Raw genomic sequence first — 18,879 nt, forward strand, 5'->3', positions numbered from 1 at the left:
AGAAGAATGTATGGGATATATGATCTCTTCTCAGCTCAGTTGATACTGTCAAAGAATATACTCACAGTTAACAGGTTTTAATGTGAGAACAAGATGATTCTATACCCTGAGTTATACTTATTACTTTTAACACTGAGAACAGACAAATTTATGAAGACTGAACCCTTGAGTTTGAGTGCAAGTTGAAGGACTAGGCTAGATATAGGGGATTCTATACTTGCTTCACTAAACCAAACTTCTTTTCCTTGGTTGATTAGTGACTGATTAAACACTTTGAGAAATTATACAAGCTAAGACATAAAGGCAGTAAGGCTAAAAAGATTCAAGTTTCAGACCCTCTTTGACATCTTACTTTTGAGACAATGGCAGAAGCTGGAAATATACACAGAATTAATATACTGGATTGTCACTGATCCCACACAAAATACTATTCAGCACTTATTGCTCTATAGTCATGAAAACCCTACATAATGACTTTGAACTTATATAGATCAAGGGAGATAGGACCAGACACACCACATGCCTGGGGCTTTTTAAGAGGTCTGAAACCAGTGCTCTGGCAGCCATTTTTGCAATTACGGGAAGAGAAGGGCCATTATAGTGCCCAGATAGCCTGCTTCAATGGGCAAGCAAGAGAAAAAAACTTGAAGACACTAGGCAGTCAGACCAGAGTTACCTCAGGAAATTGGTTCAGCATACCATCCAGTAACTTTAACAACAGAGGGATCCTAGAAAGCCCTGAAACAAGTACACCTAACAAAGAAACCACAAAGGTCAGGGTCAGCACAAGACCCAGATAGCTTGTATTCCAGGAATTCACCATTAAGCCTACAGCTAATGCTAGTAACATACGAAGGGCCCAAGGTGGAGACATAGCAGGAGAAAGGGCTAGCACAATGCACAGGCAGTCTCAGTACTGGGGAACCTTATAAATAAGCTGAATGTAACTCTAGTGGAGGCATCACAAGAAACATGTGTAGGAAGCAACTGGGCAAACCCCAAGACTAAGGGCCTTGTAAGAACTGCCTATTGCTAGTACAATCTACAATACCCAATAGGGACAGTTAGGTGTTTGTGGAGAAAGTTAAATCTCAGAGAGAGAGAGAGAGAGAGAGGTGGAGACAGAAGAGCTAAAACCAAAATCTATGATAGGCCATGAGGAGATAAATCCCAAAGTCAGGTCTTTTGGAGGAGTAGGGGTAGGAATAGGGGCTTAGTCCTTCCCACTCAATTCAGTGCTGCAGTGATAACAAGACTGAGCCTACCATGCTCACCCAAGAATGTGGGAGTCTGCAGTACCTAACTCTAGCACAAAATTCCACCTCAGAAACAGTGGTAGGAGACATTAGTAAGAAAAGAAAATCCCAAAAACAATGAAGAAAAATTAAAAAATATTAAAAGCTGAGGCTCACCAAAGAAAATAATAACTGCACCAAAAAATACAAGTAGAGACATACAGAAAAGAATGGCTTACATTCCTCGATTGATAATAGCAAAAAGATATGAATCGAAAGTTCTTATAGCCATATGAAAAAATGCTTCAAATTAGTATTAAAGAAATACAAATTAAAATAATTTTGAGATTCAACCTTATAACCTTAAAAAGGAAAATTGTACACATTAGAGGCTCCAGGAAAACAAATAACTTGCAGGGATAGTAGCCTGTCTTTAGTTCCTGATGCTGGGGAGACTGAGGCTGGCAGAACATAAGTTCAGTTCTAAAATGTAGTAGGGGAAAATCTGATCATATGTTTGAACAAAGTCAGATACTACCATAGTGAACTGACAAGAGAGAAGAATCACTAGTATGTATAAGGAGGGAAGAAATCAGCCAAGATCAGAAAAAATGAAGGAGATTAAAGCTTCTGTACTGATAAGATTTGACATCAGGCCATTGAGTGGCTGATAAATATCTAGCTGGGACAAGCTAGGGGGACCTAGTTTTAAAAAAGAGGGTATAGGTACATTCATAAACCTTGAATTGGTGAAGCAATTCTGGAAAACAACCTGGAACTACAATTATTCCTCAAATGTTACTGAATTATGAATATCCTTTGACCCATAGATACCACTATTCAGCCTAAGCAAAATTCATCAAAGAAAAAAGGGAAAGGACTTATATGTACAAAAATATTTATAGAAGCTTTTTATTTTTTATACATTTTTTATTTTCGAAATACCTACAAAGATTTTTTTTTTAATTTTTATTTATTTATTTATTTTAATAGCCTTTTATTTACAGGTTATATGTATGGGTAACTTTACAGCACTAACAATTGCCAAACCTCTTGTTCCAATTTTTCCCCTCCTTCTCCCTCCCCTCTCCCCCAGATGGCAGGATGACCAGTAGATGTTAAATATATTAAAATATAAATTAGATACACAATAAGGATACATGACCAAACTGTTATTTTGCTGTACAAAAAGAATCAGACTCTGAAATATTGTACAATTAGCCTGTGAAGGAAATCAAACATGTAGGTGGGCAAAAATATAGGGATTGGGAATTCAATGTAATGGTTTTTATTCATCTCCCAGAGTTCTTTCGCTGGGCGTAGCTGGTTCAGTTCATTACTGCTCCATTGGAACTGATTTGGTTCATCTCATTGCTGAGGATGGCCAGGTCCATCAGAATTGGTCATCATATAGTATTGTTGAAGTATATAATGATCTCTTGGCCCTGCTCGTTTCACTCAGCATCATTTCATAATACATACAAAGATAGTTTTCAACATTCACCCTTGGAAAACCTTGTGTTTCCTATTTTTCTCCCTCTCTCCCCACCTTCCTCCTGCCTTAGATTGAAAATAATCCAATACAGGTTAACATGTGCAATTCTTCTTGAACATATTTCCATATTTATCATGCTACATAAAAAAATTAGATAAAAAAGGAAAAAAGTGAGAAAGAAAAAAGCAAACAACAAAATAGGTGAAAATACTATCTTGTGATCACATTCAGATTGCATAGTCCCTTTTCTGAATGCAAATGGCTCTCTCCATTACAAGCCTATTGGAATTGGCCTGACTCAGCTCATTGTTGAAAAGAGCCACATCCATCACAGTTGATTATCATATAATCTTGTTGTTGCTATGTATGTTTTCTTGGTTCTATTCATTTCACTTAGCATCAGTTCACACAAGATTCTCCAGGTCTTTCTGAAATCATCCTGCTGATAGTTTCTTTTATAACAATTCCATTGCATTTATATACCGTAACTTATTCAGTCATTCCCAACTGATGGGCAGCCACTCAGTTTCCAGTTTCTTGTCACCACAAAATGGGCTGCTACAAACATTTTCGCACATGTGGGTCCCTTTCCCTCTTTTATGATTTCTTTATGACACAGGACCAGTAGAAACACTGCTGGATCAATGGGTATGCAGTGCCTTTTGGGCAGTTCCAAATTGCTTTCCAGAATGGTTGAATTTGTTCACAATTCCACCAACAAAGTACTAGTGTCCTAGTTTTATCACATCCTCTTCAATTTATCTTTATTTTTCCTCTCATTTTAGCCAATCTGAGAAGTATATAGTAGTACTGTACAGTTGCCTTAATTTGCATTTCTCTAATCAATAGTGATTTAGAGGATTTTTTCATGACTAGAAATGGTTTTAATTTCTTCATCTGAAAATTGTCTGTTCATACTCTTTGACCATTTATCAATTGGAGAAGGCTTATATTCTTATAAATTTGAGTCAATTCTCTATATATTTTAGAAATGAGGCCTTTATAAGAGTCCTTGGATATAAAAATTTTTTCCCAATTTATTGTTTCCCTTCTAATCTTCACTGCATTGACTGTTAAAAAAATTAAATTTAATATAATCAAAATTATCCATTTTGCATTTCATAATGATCTCTAGTTCATCTTTGACCATAAATTCCTTCCTTCTCCACAGATCTGAGATGGAGATAATTCCTTGTTCTCCTAATTTGTCAATATTATCACTTTTTATGTCTAAAACATGAACCTATTGTGACCTTATCTTTGCATAGGGTGTTAGGTGTTGATCAATGCCTAGTTTAACAGCTCTTTTTATAGAAAGAATTGTAAACAAATCAACCATCAACTGGAATATAGTATATGAACATCACAGAATTCTACTATGCCATTAGAAAATGACAAAAGTTTTCAGAGAAACTTATTTAGTCAAGTGAACAAAACCAAAACAATTTACACAATATCAACTTTGAAAGAGTAAGAACTCACATCAATGTAACAACCAACTGTGATTCCAGAGGACTGATGAAAGAGATGCAAAATGAAAATAGGAATTGATTGTTTGACTATGTATATTTGTCACATGGTTGTTTTTCTCCTTTCTAATGGGGGAGCAGGAAGGGTTATAGAAAGAGAAGGTAATGCATGTTAACATAGAAAAAAAAAGTCATTTTGTGTTCTCCCCCCCCCCCCAAGACTTCTTCCCTTCCCATGTTAATCTGCCTCCAAATAAATAACTGGATAGCGTTTATGTATCACTTTAAGGTTTGCAACAACAAAAAAGGCTTTACAAATTTATATTATCTCATTTTTACTCTCACAACTCCTCTGAGACAAAGGTGCTTTTACCATCCTCGTTTCACAGATAAGGAAACTGAAGCAATGTAAAGTGAAGGAACTTACCCAGAATTACAAAGCTAGTATCTAAGACTGGATTTATACCTACTGATCCAGTGCTTTATCCACTGCAATACATAGAAATGTTTCTCTTGGGTAAAGGTTAAAAGATCTTGGGAACGCGTCAGCAATTTAGAGGACAGAGGTTGTGTCAGTTTTGAAACGAGCTTCTAGTCTTAGCTACCGGAATACTTCAGTCACAGAAACTTAAGATAAAATTACTAACAAAGGCTTTCTTGGACTACTAACTAAAAATAGCTAAAGGTCAAAAGATGTCTTCAAAAACTCAAATTCTATCAATATTTCACTTTCGCATCAGGGTGAAGGGACCTGTTCGTGATCACAACCAAGAGGAACTGGAATTTGAACCCAAGTCTTTTGACAAAGAAATCCAGCACTTCTTTACTCTCTGGGTCAGCTTTGAGACACCCTGTATTTCCTACCACCATGCTTTTGTCGTTCAGATCATTTTTTTTATTGGAAGGGAGGGTAGGGGAGCCAATAAACCAATCAAAAATTGTGCAAATAAGTCAAGGACGCATCTGCCTACTAGAAAACGTAGCAAAAGAGGGGAGGAGGGCAGAGGTTGGGATGGAAGAGAGAGAAAGCGGGTTTTTGGTGGTTTAAAAATTAATTATAATTTTAAAATAACTTTCTATTCTCAGGGGTGGGTCCAAAAAAACAAAACAAAAAGCTCCGTCGGTTGCAGCTTCAGCTGTTCCCCAGCTCCCCGCAAAATCGCCCGCCACAGTCGTTCTCAGGTCCTAGTCTCTTCTGCTGGATTACAAATACCCACCGGCTCTCCTCTCCTCCTCTCAGGGCGCGAGGTGGGAGACCAGACCACGTGACGTCTGACTATCGATCCTGTAGGCCAGAGGGCAGGCCGTGACTTTCTAGCCGCACGTTCCCTTCATCTCTATGGTGCTCCCTGTTGTCGAATGCGAAGTTTTCGGCTTCTTTACCACCTTTGAGTCTTCCGGGCCGGCAGGGGGCAGAAGAGTAAAGTGCCTGTCCCGCGGGGAGCCGGGCTTCAGCCTGCTTGTGCGCGGGTTGGGGAGGAGGAGCACCGAGAGCTCGGAGTGGGCGCCTGCGCCGTGTTGGGCTCTGCGCTCGGTGCCGCGGCGTGTGAAGGCCGAGGTCCCCCGGACGCTGTGTCGGTGGGCGCCACTGCCACCTCCGTAGCGGCGATGTTCCGCAAGGCCCGGCGGGTGAACGTGCGCAAGCGGAACGACTCGGAGGAGGAGGAGCGGGAGCGCGATGAGGACCAGGAGGCGCCGGCGCTGCTGCCGCCGGGCGGGGGGGAGGAGTCGGGCGCCGGGGACAGGGCCCCCGGCGGCGAGCTCCAGTCGTCCCCCCTGGCCCCCGGCCCGCCGCTCCTCTCCTCCTCTTCCGCTTCGCTGTTACTTGGCCCGGGGGCTGACGCCGGGCCCGGCTTCCCGGCCAGTGCCGAACAGGGCAACGGCCTAAAGCCGCGCAAGAGGCCGCGGGAGAACAAAGAGGCGCCCCGGGCCAGCCTGTTGAGCTTCCAGGACGAAGAAGAAGGTAACCGCCATCCCTGCCGCCGGCGCCTCAGCTCCCGACTGGCTCCGCCTTCGGGGGGCGCCCCGGGAGTCCCCAACTCCCGCGGGCATTGGGGGGATCCAGGTTTTCCTGACACCCCCTCCCCCCCAGACACTCATACCGAGCGCCCTCCTGCTTCTTTGCCTCGTGTCCCCTCGGGAACGTGACAGATCTCCTCCCCCTCCCTCTCCCCCTCCCCCTCCCCCTCCCCAGATGAATTTTGTCCTTGTTTTCTAAATATTCCCACCTCGAAGAAGAAAGGCTACATTTTAGCTCCCCTCATCGGGAGAAGTTATCGGCCTCTACCTCTTCGCAGCTGGTGCTTAGTGCAGCAGCAGTCTGGTGGGAATTGGAAACCAGAAAAGGAAAAAAAATTTCTTAGAGATAATGTCACGAAAAGGAACAGTTTTGATAGAGATATAGACCTGTGCACTTTTTTTTTCTTTTTTCTTAAATGAGGAAGAATCCATGAAAAGTTAAAGGGAGCTCATAAAACCGTCCTATTATTTTTTCTTTACTTTTTTTTTAAACGAATTTGTCCAAGTGCATCTGATAGGCCAGTAGTGAAATGAATTTCTGATTCCTGGAAATACATACTTAAGGATAATGACAGTCGCTTTATATGAAATGGAGATGTCAGTTTTTCTTTCTGTCGAGTCTTTTGTTGCTTTGTATTTTTGAGGGCAGGATTTCTTTGAGCTAGAGACTGCTTTTTCTACAATTAAATGAAATTTTTGTAAGTGGCTTTTATAAACTTTAGGGTGATATATGTATTAAGTTAAGAGTTCCACCCCCTTTTTTTGCTAGAGTATCCCAAATTTTTAAACAAAGTTGATATGCCATGGAATGTTGGACTCCCTTTGAAATACCTTAAGCTAAAAGTGAATTAATTGACAGATTTTTGAGTTATTAAAAATATTAAAAAGTTTTAATATTTGGAATGTTAAAATGCTTTGTTGTTTCAGCTGTTTATTTTATCTTCACTAGCATAACAGCTTGAAAGTGATATAGAAAATTTGCTCTCTTAACTCTTTATTGAGGGGAAGAGGGGAGGGAAAGGGGAGAAAGGAGAAGACCAGAAATCACATTTATTCCTTTGGAGTTCCAAGTGAGTGAGAGATTAAAAACATTTTCAGAAGGGGTTAATGATTGCAGTGTATAACAGTTGATCTGAGCGATTTGGTTTTTGTAAATTGAATATAACATTTGGCAATTTTGAATATGACAAATATAGATGTCTTACATAAATATTTTCTCTTTTTAAAGAAACTGAAGAAGTTTTTAAAGTGAAGAAATCAAGTTATAGCAAAAAAATAGTAAAACTACTTAAGAAGGAGTATAAAGAAGATCTTGAAAAATCAAAGGTTAAGACAGAACTCAATTCATCAGCTGACGGTAAATAGAAAAGAATATAATATAATGACTGCATAGTTTGAATATTCACTGAATGTGAAATAATTTTGGGGGAACTTCTTTCCAATAAAATAGGTTTATTACATAGTTATGAAATCATAATGTGTCTAGTTAAAGAAAATATTAAATCTTTGTCACTAGGATTTTTTTCATTCCTATGGCATTATCTCACCTATCTCAGTCAGAAATAATTGTGATAATAAAAACAGAGAAGATTGACACCTTAGTTCCCTTCATCTTTCCCTCTTCCCTTTACAGGAGATATGTGCAGAGGTGATTTTGAATTTCAAGTTGATATTTCAATTTTCCAATTTCCAAAATTTTTTTTTTTTTTTTTTTAATGCATCTTCATGAGGATATGTGAATACATGGAAGCTGATGAAATCACCAACTGAGAAAAAAGAGGAGGCTTTTGACAGAACTTAGTGCATGCTCACTAATGGAGGTGAATAATGACTTTGCAAGAGAGATTGAAAAAGATCTGTCAGTTGGTAGGAGGGTTATAGTGACAAAGTATAGAATTTTATTTCTATAATAGAAAACCTCAGTAGGTGAGAATTATTAGAATGAGAGTATGGTCCATAGATTCAAATAATAACAAGGAGTCAGGGAAGATATGACCAAATAGATAAGATCTTTGGTGACCTTGTAAAGAGTATTTTGTTGTGTAATGGATAAACGTCTAGCTTTGAGAGGTTAGGAAGTTAATGAGAAGTAAAAAAGAGAAAGCAACATATGTAGAGAGCTTTTTCAGGGAGGTTGGCAATGGAAAATAGAAGAAGCTAGATATGGATATTGGAGTAAGGTAATTTTTTTTTTTTAAACAATTGGGGTTATCTGAATGTGTTTAGTGCAGCAAAGAAGAATGTAGTGGAAAAGGAGAAATTAAAAATTAGGAAGAGAAGGAATGAATGAAGGGGCAGAGGAGGAGACAAGAAGGGATGGGATAAGATGTAGAAGTAGAGGATTTTGGTACTGGCAAGGAGAAGGGCTATCTCTTCCTCTGAGGAATGAGCAGAGGAAAGAATAGCAAAATATTGATATGGTATGAAGTATAAAGTTGATGAGTCAGTAAATTATTAATTAAGCTCTTATGTGGCTTGCTAAGCAGTGGCAAATTTTTTTTTTTTTTTTTTTTTTTTGTAAAACACGTTTCTAGCCTTGTAGAACTAAATTAAACTAAAATTCTAAAATGGGAAACAACATGAACAATGAAAGTTATGAAATAAAATAGAACATAAAGTAAATTCATTACAGTCCAATGTGGAGTGAAACACTTAAGGGTAATAATTAGGTCAAAGTATGACCATCCCCCTTTGGCTGAAGTGAAACAAAGGTGCACAATAAATCATGAGCTTTTGTTTGTGAACTGGGAAGCAGAAATATTTGAATGATGGTAGCAGTTTAATTTGAGATTCTTAAGAGTAGAAAGAGATTAAGGTGGAGACAAATATAAATCATGTGTAGAACTCCTTGAGAAAGAAGAGGAAAAACATCTAGAAGCCATTAGAGAATAGCCATCAAGATCTGGATTGACTAGTGTAACTAGATGGAGTGAATCTGAGGTTTCTGATTGATGGTAAGGAAAGGCAGTGAAAAACATACAAAATTATTTTTCTTTGTGACTCAGGATGTTGAAAAAAAATGAGAAAAGATACTACTGGATAGTACTGGAGAAGATGGCCAGGGATACAGTATTTTTGATGAATATGAGGATACAGATCTTAATGATTGCAAGATGAATGGAGGATGAGAGGAAGAGATTTGTAAAAGTCAATTTTGAAACAATGGAATGGAGATCCATAGGATATAGTTAAAGGAGAGAATAGTAAGGGTAGGATGAGGCTAAAGTGGCACTGATATGAGGAGGGTAGTAGATATTGGTAGCATGGGAAGAAAGATTCTTCCTGGGTATTGATTTATTTTATTGGACTATGTGTGTGTTTTTTTGTTTTTTCTTTTTTTTACTGAGACAATTGGGGTTAAATGACTTGCCCAGGGTCACAAAGCTAGGACGTATTAAGTGTCTGAGGCCAGATTTGAACTCGGGTCCTCCTGACTTCAGCACTGGTGCTCTATCCACTGTGCTACCTTGCTACCCCACCACGTGTGTTTCTTATGAGGATGGCTTCTATATGAGGAGATAATTAAATTTGATCGTTGTTATTGCTAACATTTTAAAGAACAATTGTAGTCTTGGTCCCAGCGATTATAAAATGAAGTAGCTGTTGAGAGAGTAAATGTATGTGACAGGTGTAAAGTGGTTATTTGAGAAATTTAAAAAGGAACAGAAGAGGAAAAGAACAGAGTAAGAACCCTTAACGTAGAATTTTTGGATCAATGTATAGATTTCCAAGAGATCTATCAATTTAGATAAGAAATAAAGTATATCTTTATTTTCCTTAATCTCTACCCTTAAATTATGAATGTAGCCAGCAAATATTCTGAGAAGGGATCCACAGACTTTATCAGACTACAGGAGTCCATAACACAAAAAAAAGCTTAAGGAGGCTTGCACTAGATAAAACAACAGTCATATATGTTCATAGTTTTTTTAAAAAGTACCAGTAGAGATGAAAACCGCTAAGGAGGAGGGATAAGTATAAGAGATAGAGCAAGGTTTCAAAGACGAAAGAAAATAATGGAATTAAAAGAGGTATATCTCTTTCTGAGACTGGAGAAGAGGAGAGAATGGGTATAAATAAGTCTCTGAGGAAGATAAGCCAGATAATGTGTGTGGGATAACCTGGATCCAATTCAATTCAGTACAATAAGCATTTAAATGTCTGTTATTTGCAAGGTATAATTAAGAATTGATGATTTTTTAAATTGGGTCCATGTTTTAAGCAACTTTCTATTTGGGGGATAAAGTATATATACAGAAAGCTATCTACAGAGTACAAAAAAGTAATCTTTTGGGGGACCAGAAGATGGCGCTAACAGCTGCCAGTCATCAGAAAAGGCTTCCAGTAGAAATGAATACCAGAATTCAACCTCAAGTGAATATAGAGCTCTTAAGAGTTGGCATTGTAGAGGAAGAATATTCCAGCCATAGTGACAAGATGAAATGTTATATATAGGAAATCTCAAATAGGCCACTTTATCTGGTGTATTTGTTTGTCCCTTGTTCTTGAAGAGGACCATAACATCAGGAAGGTGATATCATGACTTGCAAGAGAATTGGATTCAGTAGCTAGATATAGATCAGGATGGCTGAAGAAGGCTGGAGATGCAGTGGAACACCTTAGCTTTTTTAATGTATTGTCTAATAGACCATGTCTAATTCAGTGATTAAGACTGGGTGAGAAATTTGAGAAAGAATGGCTTCTTTTACTTAGTCAAAAAACAAAATCAATCCCAGCAGATTCTCAGGTTTCTGGCCAAAACAGAAATAATTGCTATTTACACTCACTCTGAGCTCAAATTATAACCAAAAGAGGCTTGGATTGGGATCTATTATTGGTCAATCAATGAGAACTACAATAAGTTGGGTTTTAAGGCTTGCTTCTTGAAAGAGAAATGTAGCCTAAAAACCCCAAGATATTTTGCTAGATTTCAAAAATAAAATTTTATATTGCTTTGGGCAGAGCACCCACATGTAAGAATGATTCTTTGTGGACAGAGGAAAAGGAGGAAGGGAAAGAGGAAAGGAAGAAGAAAAGAATGAGTGAGTGAGCTGCATTGCTCAACAGGAATTGGGCAGTTGGGTCCCCAGTGAGGCAGATAGTACTAGAACCAATGGTTTTTTTGGTCCTTTATTTTTGAAGAGGACCATGATATCAGGAAAGTGATGTCGTGACTTGCCTCCTCCTAAGCTGTCTGGGCCCAGTATCAAAATAGATCCTCTTTTTGTCTCCCTCCCCTCATCCCCACCCTGCCTACTATGAAGAGTGTATGAAAGGGAGTGTTAATGTCAATTTTTCTTGAAGTAGAGGGGAAATTTGGAAAGAGTTAAATAGTTGTGAAGATGAAAATTAAAAAAAGATTGTTATGGATAATTTTTTTGTTTATATTAATAGCTTACATTAGCTGTACATCAGATTTTTAAATTTTTCACTGCTTAAAATATTAAGTGTAATAGCATTATATTCATCTCCTTAGAAATCTTCTCAGAACAAAGATTATAACAGTTGTCCTGGGTAAGAAGATTTAATAACAGTCTGGCTTCTAGCACAGGGGTCATAAATGGCTGAGAAAGAAGCATTGATGCTTGTGTAAGCAAGCTGTCCCAGGCCTGACTGAAGAAGGTACACATAAGACTTGATAAGTAGAAGTAGATATCTAGATTGTAGATTACTAAATGTCTATTGTATAACACCTCCTGCTAGGACTTCTCAACTCATAATATAGGTCTTAGAGTCATAGATTAGAACTGGAAAGAACCTTAAAGTCATCTAATTTAGGGTGTAAAAATAATTTTTAAAAATATTGATAATTTTCAGTTTAATTGATTTTCTTTAAGACTGTCTTTTCTTTAAAAACAATCTGATTAGAGTTCCATGGATTTCATCATATTGCCAAAAGGTAGATTATAACACAATAAAAGAATAAGAATTTATGATCTAGTCCAGCACTATCCTCTTACAGATGATGAAATTGAGTCTTTGGGAGTGAAATGATTTTCAGTTACAATTAGGAAATGTTAAAAAAGAAGGAATTCAAATACAAATCTTCTGACTCCAAGTCTAGAATTTTTCCAATTGCCTTACAGATGTTTTATTACAAATGATTGTTCTTCAAATTAGAAAAAAATGAATGAAAACCTTATGGTTTTTAAATCCATAAAACATATACTTGAGTAAGACCCAGTTTTAAAAGACTATTGGAGCTTATTCACCTTGTCATAGACAGCCAATTGCTTCAAATTCTAGAATTTTATGAGGAAGTCAAAGTTATTTGTACTATATCTCTATGTTCACCCACTTGAGCTAAAAAAGATCATTTTTTATACTGTTTAAGGGATTCTTAGAGTTAGTCAAACCTAATCAATACTCAGTTTACCAAGAATTGAACAAATCAGATCAGCTTTCAATAAACATTTATTAAGCACCTGCTATATGCAGGGCATTGTGCTAAAAATTCTTTAATAGTCATTGGAGAGGAAGAACAATTTTTATCCAAAACTTTAGGTAAAGAGCAAAATACATAATAAAAATGGAGTGTATGAAAATATTAACTTGGTATTCAAGGTAAATCTGCACATATCCTAGAGGCAGTGGAGATGGGAGGATTTAGAAATTTTCAAAGCATAGTTCAATAAGGGAATCCTTTTCCTTCAGTGCATCCCTTTTCCTCCTCTGATTGTATTTCTGATAATGAAATTTGGGGTGAGGAAATGTATCCTTTTAGAATTCTTTTTTCCTTCAGCTGAACAGCCTTTGGACAAATCAGGGCAGCCTAAGGATCCAAATCTTGAAGATGGGGCTATTATTTGTGAACATGGTGAAGAAGAAATGGAAGTGGAGAGTGAGAAGGAAGAAGAAAAGCCAAAAGTTGGTGGAACTTTTTCAAATGCTCTGTCTTCTTTGAACGTTTTACGTCCAGGTATGTATTTACAAAAAATTGATAATGCCAAATTAGCATATCAGTTGTAGAGTGACCTAAGACAGGTTGCTGGAGATCTCTATTTTCTGAAGGAGAAGACAGGGTTGCAATCAGTTTATTTTTTGTAACGTTGCTTAGAAGTAGATGTAATACAGAAGATTGTAGTCTCATTTCTAGATGGGGGTGGGGGAACCACTAAGGTTTTTCCAAGATAATGTGCATGTTGCAAATTTTATCTGTACAGAAGGAGGTTATAACTTGAATAAATATAAGCATGGAATTACTTGAAAATTGATTACTTTTCTTCTTTGTTCAAAAGAAGTCAGAATTCCAATTTAACCATATAAATGTTAATATCTAAACATCATCACTTTAGCCCAGTTCTGAAACTAATAAGCACTGTTCAACTGTCTTTTAAAAACTATTGATTTTAAATTTTGGCAAATTACTAAGAACCTTAAGGTTTGTTTATTTCCCTTTTGAGTAGTAAAACCTTTTAAACAATTTGTAGTAACATAATCAGTTTTAAAAGCAGTTGCCATATTCTTTATTTTATTTTATCCTATCCTACCCTTTATGCTAACTCCCTGCTCCTTGATCCTGTACTAACATTCTCATAGCCAGGTGCTCCTCAATTAAAAAAAAATACCTTTTTATTGATTTCTTTTAAAAAATTATTTTCAGATATCCTTCCCTGTCTTTTAGCTAGTTTAGCTTGTAACAAAAAAATTTTTTAAAAGAAGGGGGAAGAAAGCAGCTCAACAAAACTAATCAATGATACAATGTTTTAAACCCATAATTGCCTACTTCTACAAAGCAGGGAAGTACATTTTCTCTTCTGCAGGACAGAGCTTTTTCATAATAATTACTTGCCGTTAAGTTTGTTTTGTTTTGGTTGAACTTTAACATGGAAGAGTTTACCTGCCGAATTATATTTAGAAAACAATTATTTGTTTTTAGGGGAAATCCCAGATGCTGCTTTTATTCATGCTGCTAGGAAGAAACGTCAAATGGCTCGTGAACTTGGTGATTTTGCACCTCATGATCATGAACCTGGTAAAGGCCGCCTTGTTCGAGAAGATGAAAATGATGCCAGTGATGATGATGACGATGATGAAAAGCGTCGAATAGTTTTCTCTGTTAAAGAAAAGTCACAGAGGCAAAAAATAGCAGAGGAAATAGGTAACATTTTAATAGAGTAGTAATCTCATTAAGATCCTAATAAATGAGCCATACATTTTTAGCAACTACAGTCATCTTGTTAGCATGGGTATTCCCACACAGTTGGCACAAATGCCTTCTCATCCTCTACAATTTTTGTCTATGGAATTCAGGGAGGGGGAGGAGAGAGAGAAAGAGAGAGTGTGTGCGTGTACACACATGTTAAAAAAAATTGATGGATTCTAGTGCAGCTCTTAGACTGTCCATTTGGGCTTTCGTTCTTACTACATATCCTGCCTACCTTCTTGCCTGATCATACATTTCTTGGATGTTGTCTTTAGTATAGTATTTTATGTTTTAGTTGTCATTGCTGTTATTCTAGTACCTACTTTTTGCCTACCTTGCCTTTTATTTTTTTAAATCTTTGATTTTATTTTATTTTTCGCTTAACAAGTATTTCCTTTTTTTTTTTTTTCTTTTCTACCATGCCCTATATATCATCCACAATTTTGATTCTTTAGAGATTGCCTTGTTTGGAGCCATGCAGTATCAATCAATAGTCAAAGACAGGTGGTTACAAAAAAATATATTTGTGTTAGGAAACTACTGCAGAATTTTCCAAATGCCATTTGTCCTGCTGTTTTACTAAGTTTTAGATTCAGCAGATATTGGAGAGTCTGTCCATATAATTCTACATAATAAGTCTGGCAAAAAACATTTTTAATTCATTTGTTTTTTCCAGTGTAGATTGTTGAACTTATCTCATTAAAGGAGTCTTAGGATCTTGATAATGCGGCGGTGAAAAAGGGGAAGGAAAATTCTTGTAATTTTCTCTATTTTTAAGTCAGTTTTGTGACATAACTAAAGAGACCTACTAACAAAAATATCTGCAAAAGTCTTCCTTTTCCCTGCTCATTTCATGAACTAGAGCCAAATTTGTACATGTATATCATTTTCTTAAGTTTTTGATCATAAGAGAAAGTTAGAAACATGGATAATTAGTTCTGATGTCCTTATAATCACTTTAAAAAAATACCATCTTGAAAGTTGGTCCCACAGTTCTTTTATTGTCACTGCCAGCATGAATTTCTTTTTTTGTGCATTCGGTTTGGTCCAAATAACTTCTGAAATTTTAAGTACCAAGGTATAGTTCCACTGATAATGATAAGAATAGATTGCTTTTCTGTCAGAATAGCTGACAGATCTTATTTTCCATCATTTGTATTTGTATTATAGGTCATCTTAGTCAATGAAGTCAGTAGCCAATCTATTGGTGATGAAATTCTGGAATCTCTTTATACTTAGGAAGGCTAATCTTTGAAGAGCAGACTTTGTAAATGACATACTCAAAGTCTTTCCAATATCATTGAATCTATCAGGGCTTCAGTTACACTGGCATAGCTTTAAAGAACCCAAAGATATTTCCATATCAGGCAACAAAGTGTAGGACATTTATGTAAGTGTGTTCTATGTGAATGAAACTCGTAAGCAAGAAATTGAACTTAAGATAAGGCTTATTGGGATATATTTCGTATTTTTGAAAAATTTATGTTTGTTTAGGTATTGAGGGGAGTGATGATGAAGCCTTAGTAACTGGGGAACAGGATGAAGAACTAAGTCGATGGGAACAAGAGCAGATAAGAAAAGGAATTAACATACCTCAGGCAAGTCCTAAAAATTAATTTTATAATGATTTCTTAATGTATTTTTAAAGGTATTAATCAAAATCATTAGTTTTAAAAAATTATATTGAGTATTCTTTGTCAAATTACTTCAGCCAACCTTATTACATAAAGCTGTTAGCTATATCATGTATTATCAGATTTTTGAGGGGAATCCTATTAGAACATAGTCCTGTGGGGAGGAAAAGGATATTGAAATTCAAGTAATTTTATTTGATTATTGAGTCTGGCAACCAGTGAGTTTCCAATAAAATTACATATGGCTAATAGAAAAATGTTTATTGGAATTTTAGAAGAGGCTATATTAATGTTTTGTTTTTTCCAGACAGAGGAAAAAAAAATAGATTTTTCTGTTTCCTCAGATAAAATTGTTGGGTAGAGATATACCCATGCCTGTTATTATAACTCCTACTTAAAGAAGAAAGTGATAACTAATTTACACTTTTAGAAAATTGTAGACTACTTAACAGAAGATAATACTAAGTTGTAGATTCAAAGTAACAATGCCCAGAGGATATAGCTTATCTTGGAATATTAAGACCTGATTATGGGTGCTAACACTGAATAGCTCTGTGACCTTGAGCTTCTCTGAGCCTCAGTTTCCTCATCTATAAAATGGTACTAATAATATCGGTTTAACTCATTAGGCCGGTAGTAAGTTGAAAAGCACAGTGGTGCATGGACAGTTATTTGACATCTTCCATTTAAAATATGTAATATAAAAGATTTCTAACTTCATAATATAAATTACAGCTGATACCACCATTCTTGGTAGAGGTGTTCTGGTAAATGTTTAATCATCAACTTTCTATTGAAGGGGAGGAAATATATATCCACAATTTACTTTAAATTAAATACAAGTTTAATTTGCATTATTAACATTTTCTCTATTTTCTCAAGTCTAGACAGTCAACAAAACAATAAATCAAGCCCTGATTTGTAGCATTGGCTCACTTTGAAATTTTAAATAGTCAGCTCTCACAAGCCAGTACAAGCTGGCTCTTGCATACCCCAGGTTCTTAATCTAGGCTGCCTTTCCTCCTGTAAAATCCTGAAAAAAAGGCTGAAGGGACTTAAGTGACCCTTCCACACACTTTATTTGTTGGGACAATGAAGTGTTCTAAAGAAAGCTGAGACAGGGTTTTAGTGGAATGACATGGTGATCAGAAGAGTGGAAATTCTTGACTCTTGATAGGAGGTTGGAGAATAGATAAGTGTAATACAGAATACAAAGGATAAGAGAAAGACAGGTATACACTTAGTCCTAAAAACACAGATTTCAGGTTCCAGGAGGTAGCTGGATGTTCTGAGGAAAAAGCAGCTATCTGTCCTCCAAGGAATGAAAGCGTCCCAGAAACAGTCAGGTGAGATCATCCAATAAGGTTCAGAGGAAGAAGTAAAGAGTAAAGGTGGTGATGTTTAGGGAGTCTTTGTTCAGGGAATCATATCTCTTGTCTTTCTGGGACATTTATCAAAGACATAATAGAGACTCCCAAGATTCATCAATACAGATGATTCCTATGCATTCACATGGGTACAAATTATATTGCCAGAAAGAAACTAAGAAGTATTACCAGAGTTGATGAAATCATGGGCAAGGGGCCAAAATTATATTTTTCACTGAAGGCATTTTTGTAGAAGTGAGAAATTCATTTTAAAAAATGAATAACTGGCTAAAATGATGTTATCTGAGAATGAATTTTGGATTTCTGGACCACAGCTTTTAAAATACTGAAATGGAGTAAAACTAACAAAGACTGGTAAGAATGTATTTGCTGGCTGTCTTGCAGATCTAATCAAAAGGACTTTAAAAAGCAGAGATGAGGGAGAAAACTGCTTATGTATATCTACCAAGCTAGACACCATAGAGAGTAGCTACAATGAAGGCAGAAGAATAGTAGTCGGGACACCCAGAAGTTCACAGGAGACAAAAATCTAGGAAAAGAGCCAGTACTAAAACTTCACAGCTTGAAATGGCTATTCAAATGCCCACAGAGTAGGCAACAAGCAAGAGGAACAAAAGGTCCTAACAAAAGGTGAATTTGACCTCATAGGCATCAGAGACTTGGTGAGATGAATCCCATGACTGTAATGTTCAACTGAATGATTATACTTAATTCAAAGAATGAAGCTAGGTAAAAAGGGGGGAAAGAGGAGGAGGGTTAGTATCATATATTAAGGTGGTGTACTACTGAGAAAATCAGGAATCACAGGGAGGAAGCATGGTGGAGAATGTACAATATAATAACTGCAAGGGACCTCAGAGGCCATCTAGTCCAACTCTCTCATTTGACAGATGAAGAACTGAGACCCAGGGAGATTAAGTGACTTGCCCAGTGTCACACACTATATCAGAGGCAGGATTTGAACCCAGGTCCTCGTATTCTAGTGCCAGTTCTCTTTCTACTGTACCATGCAATCTGGGTGAAGATCAATGGAAAGAAAAACAAAAATAATGTCATTAGAATGTAACATCACTTGGGCACAAAGAGGAAATAGAGGAGAGAGGGACATGAGTCACCAACCTGGCACATTGGTTTGGTATAGGAGTGATAGGAAGATTCATCCATCCAGATATCACCTGGGGTCTGACGAAATTAGAGCTGCTTATACCTTCTTGAATTGTCTTAATGATAGTACTTCATCCTTTAAAAGGTCAAAGAGCCAAAAGGGGGACATTCTAGACTGGAGATAGAGGTTATTGAGATGGAAATGTTGGTAATCTTGGGGAGATCAGTTTGTCCTTGAGTTTGGGATACAGGAAGGGAAAACCAGGCAGTTTGGCATGCTCCCTGGATTATGAGGAAGGAGATTTCAAAGGAAAAATAGATTGGAGCCTGTGTATTAAAATATAACAAAGCTATCATTCCACAAACAATAGGAAACTCAAGAAAGAAAT

The 18,879-nt window shown here is 36.9% G+C and overlaps 1 protein-coding gene across 2 annotated transcripts in view; it reads left to right on the top strand.

The window, feature by feature from the left end:
* Positions 1 to 5,682: 5,682 nt before the first annotated feature.
* The window catches only part of PAXBP1 (PAX3 and PAX7 binding protein 1), a 39,248-nt gene continuing 26,051 nt past the window's right edge, over positions 5,683 to 18,879 (top strand). The window contains exons 1-5 of one of the 2 annotated variants that reach the window (XM_023498900.2): positions 5,683 to 6,162; positions 7,447 to 7,575; positions 12,961 to 13,137; positions 14,098 to 14,319; positions 15,859 to 15,962. In XM_023498900.2, coding sequence (XP_023354668.1) covers positions 5,808 to 6,162; positions 7,447 to 7,575; positions 12,961 to 13,137; positions 14,098 to 14,319; positions 15,859 to 15,962 — 987 coding nt within the window. In that variant the 5' untranslated portion in view covers positions 5,683 to 5,807. The remainder of the gene's footprint in view (positions 6,163 to 7,446; positions 7,576 to 12,960; positions 13,138 to 14,097; positions 14,320 to 15,858; positions 15,963 to 18,879) is intronic. The other variant, XM_003763430.4, reaches the window with a different exon arrangement.

This window comes from Sarcophilus harrisii, chromosome 3 (assembly GCF_902635505.1).
Source record: "Sarcophilus harrisii chromosome 3, mSarHar1.11, whole genome shotgun sequence".
NCBI classification, from domain to species: Eukaryota; Metazoa; Chordata; class Mammalia; order Dasyuromorphia; family Dasyuridae; genus Sarcophilus; species Sarcophilus harrisii.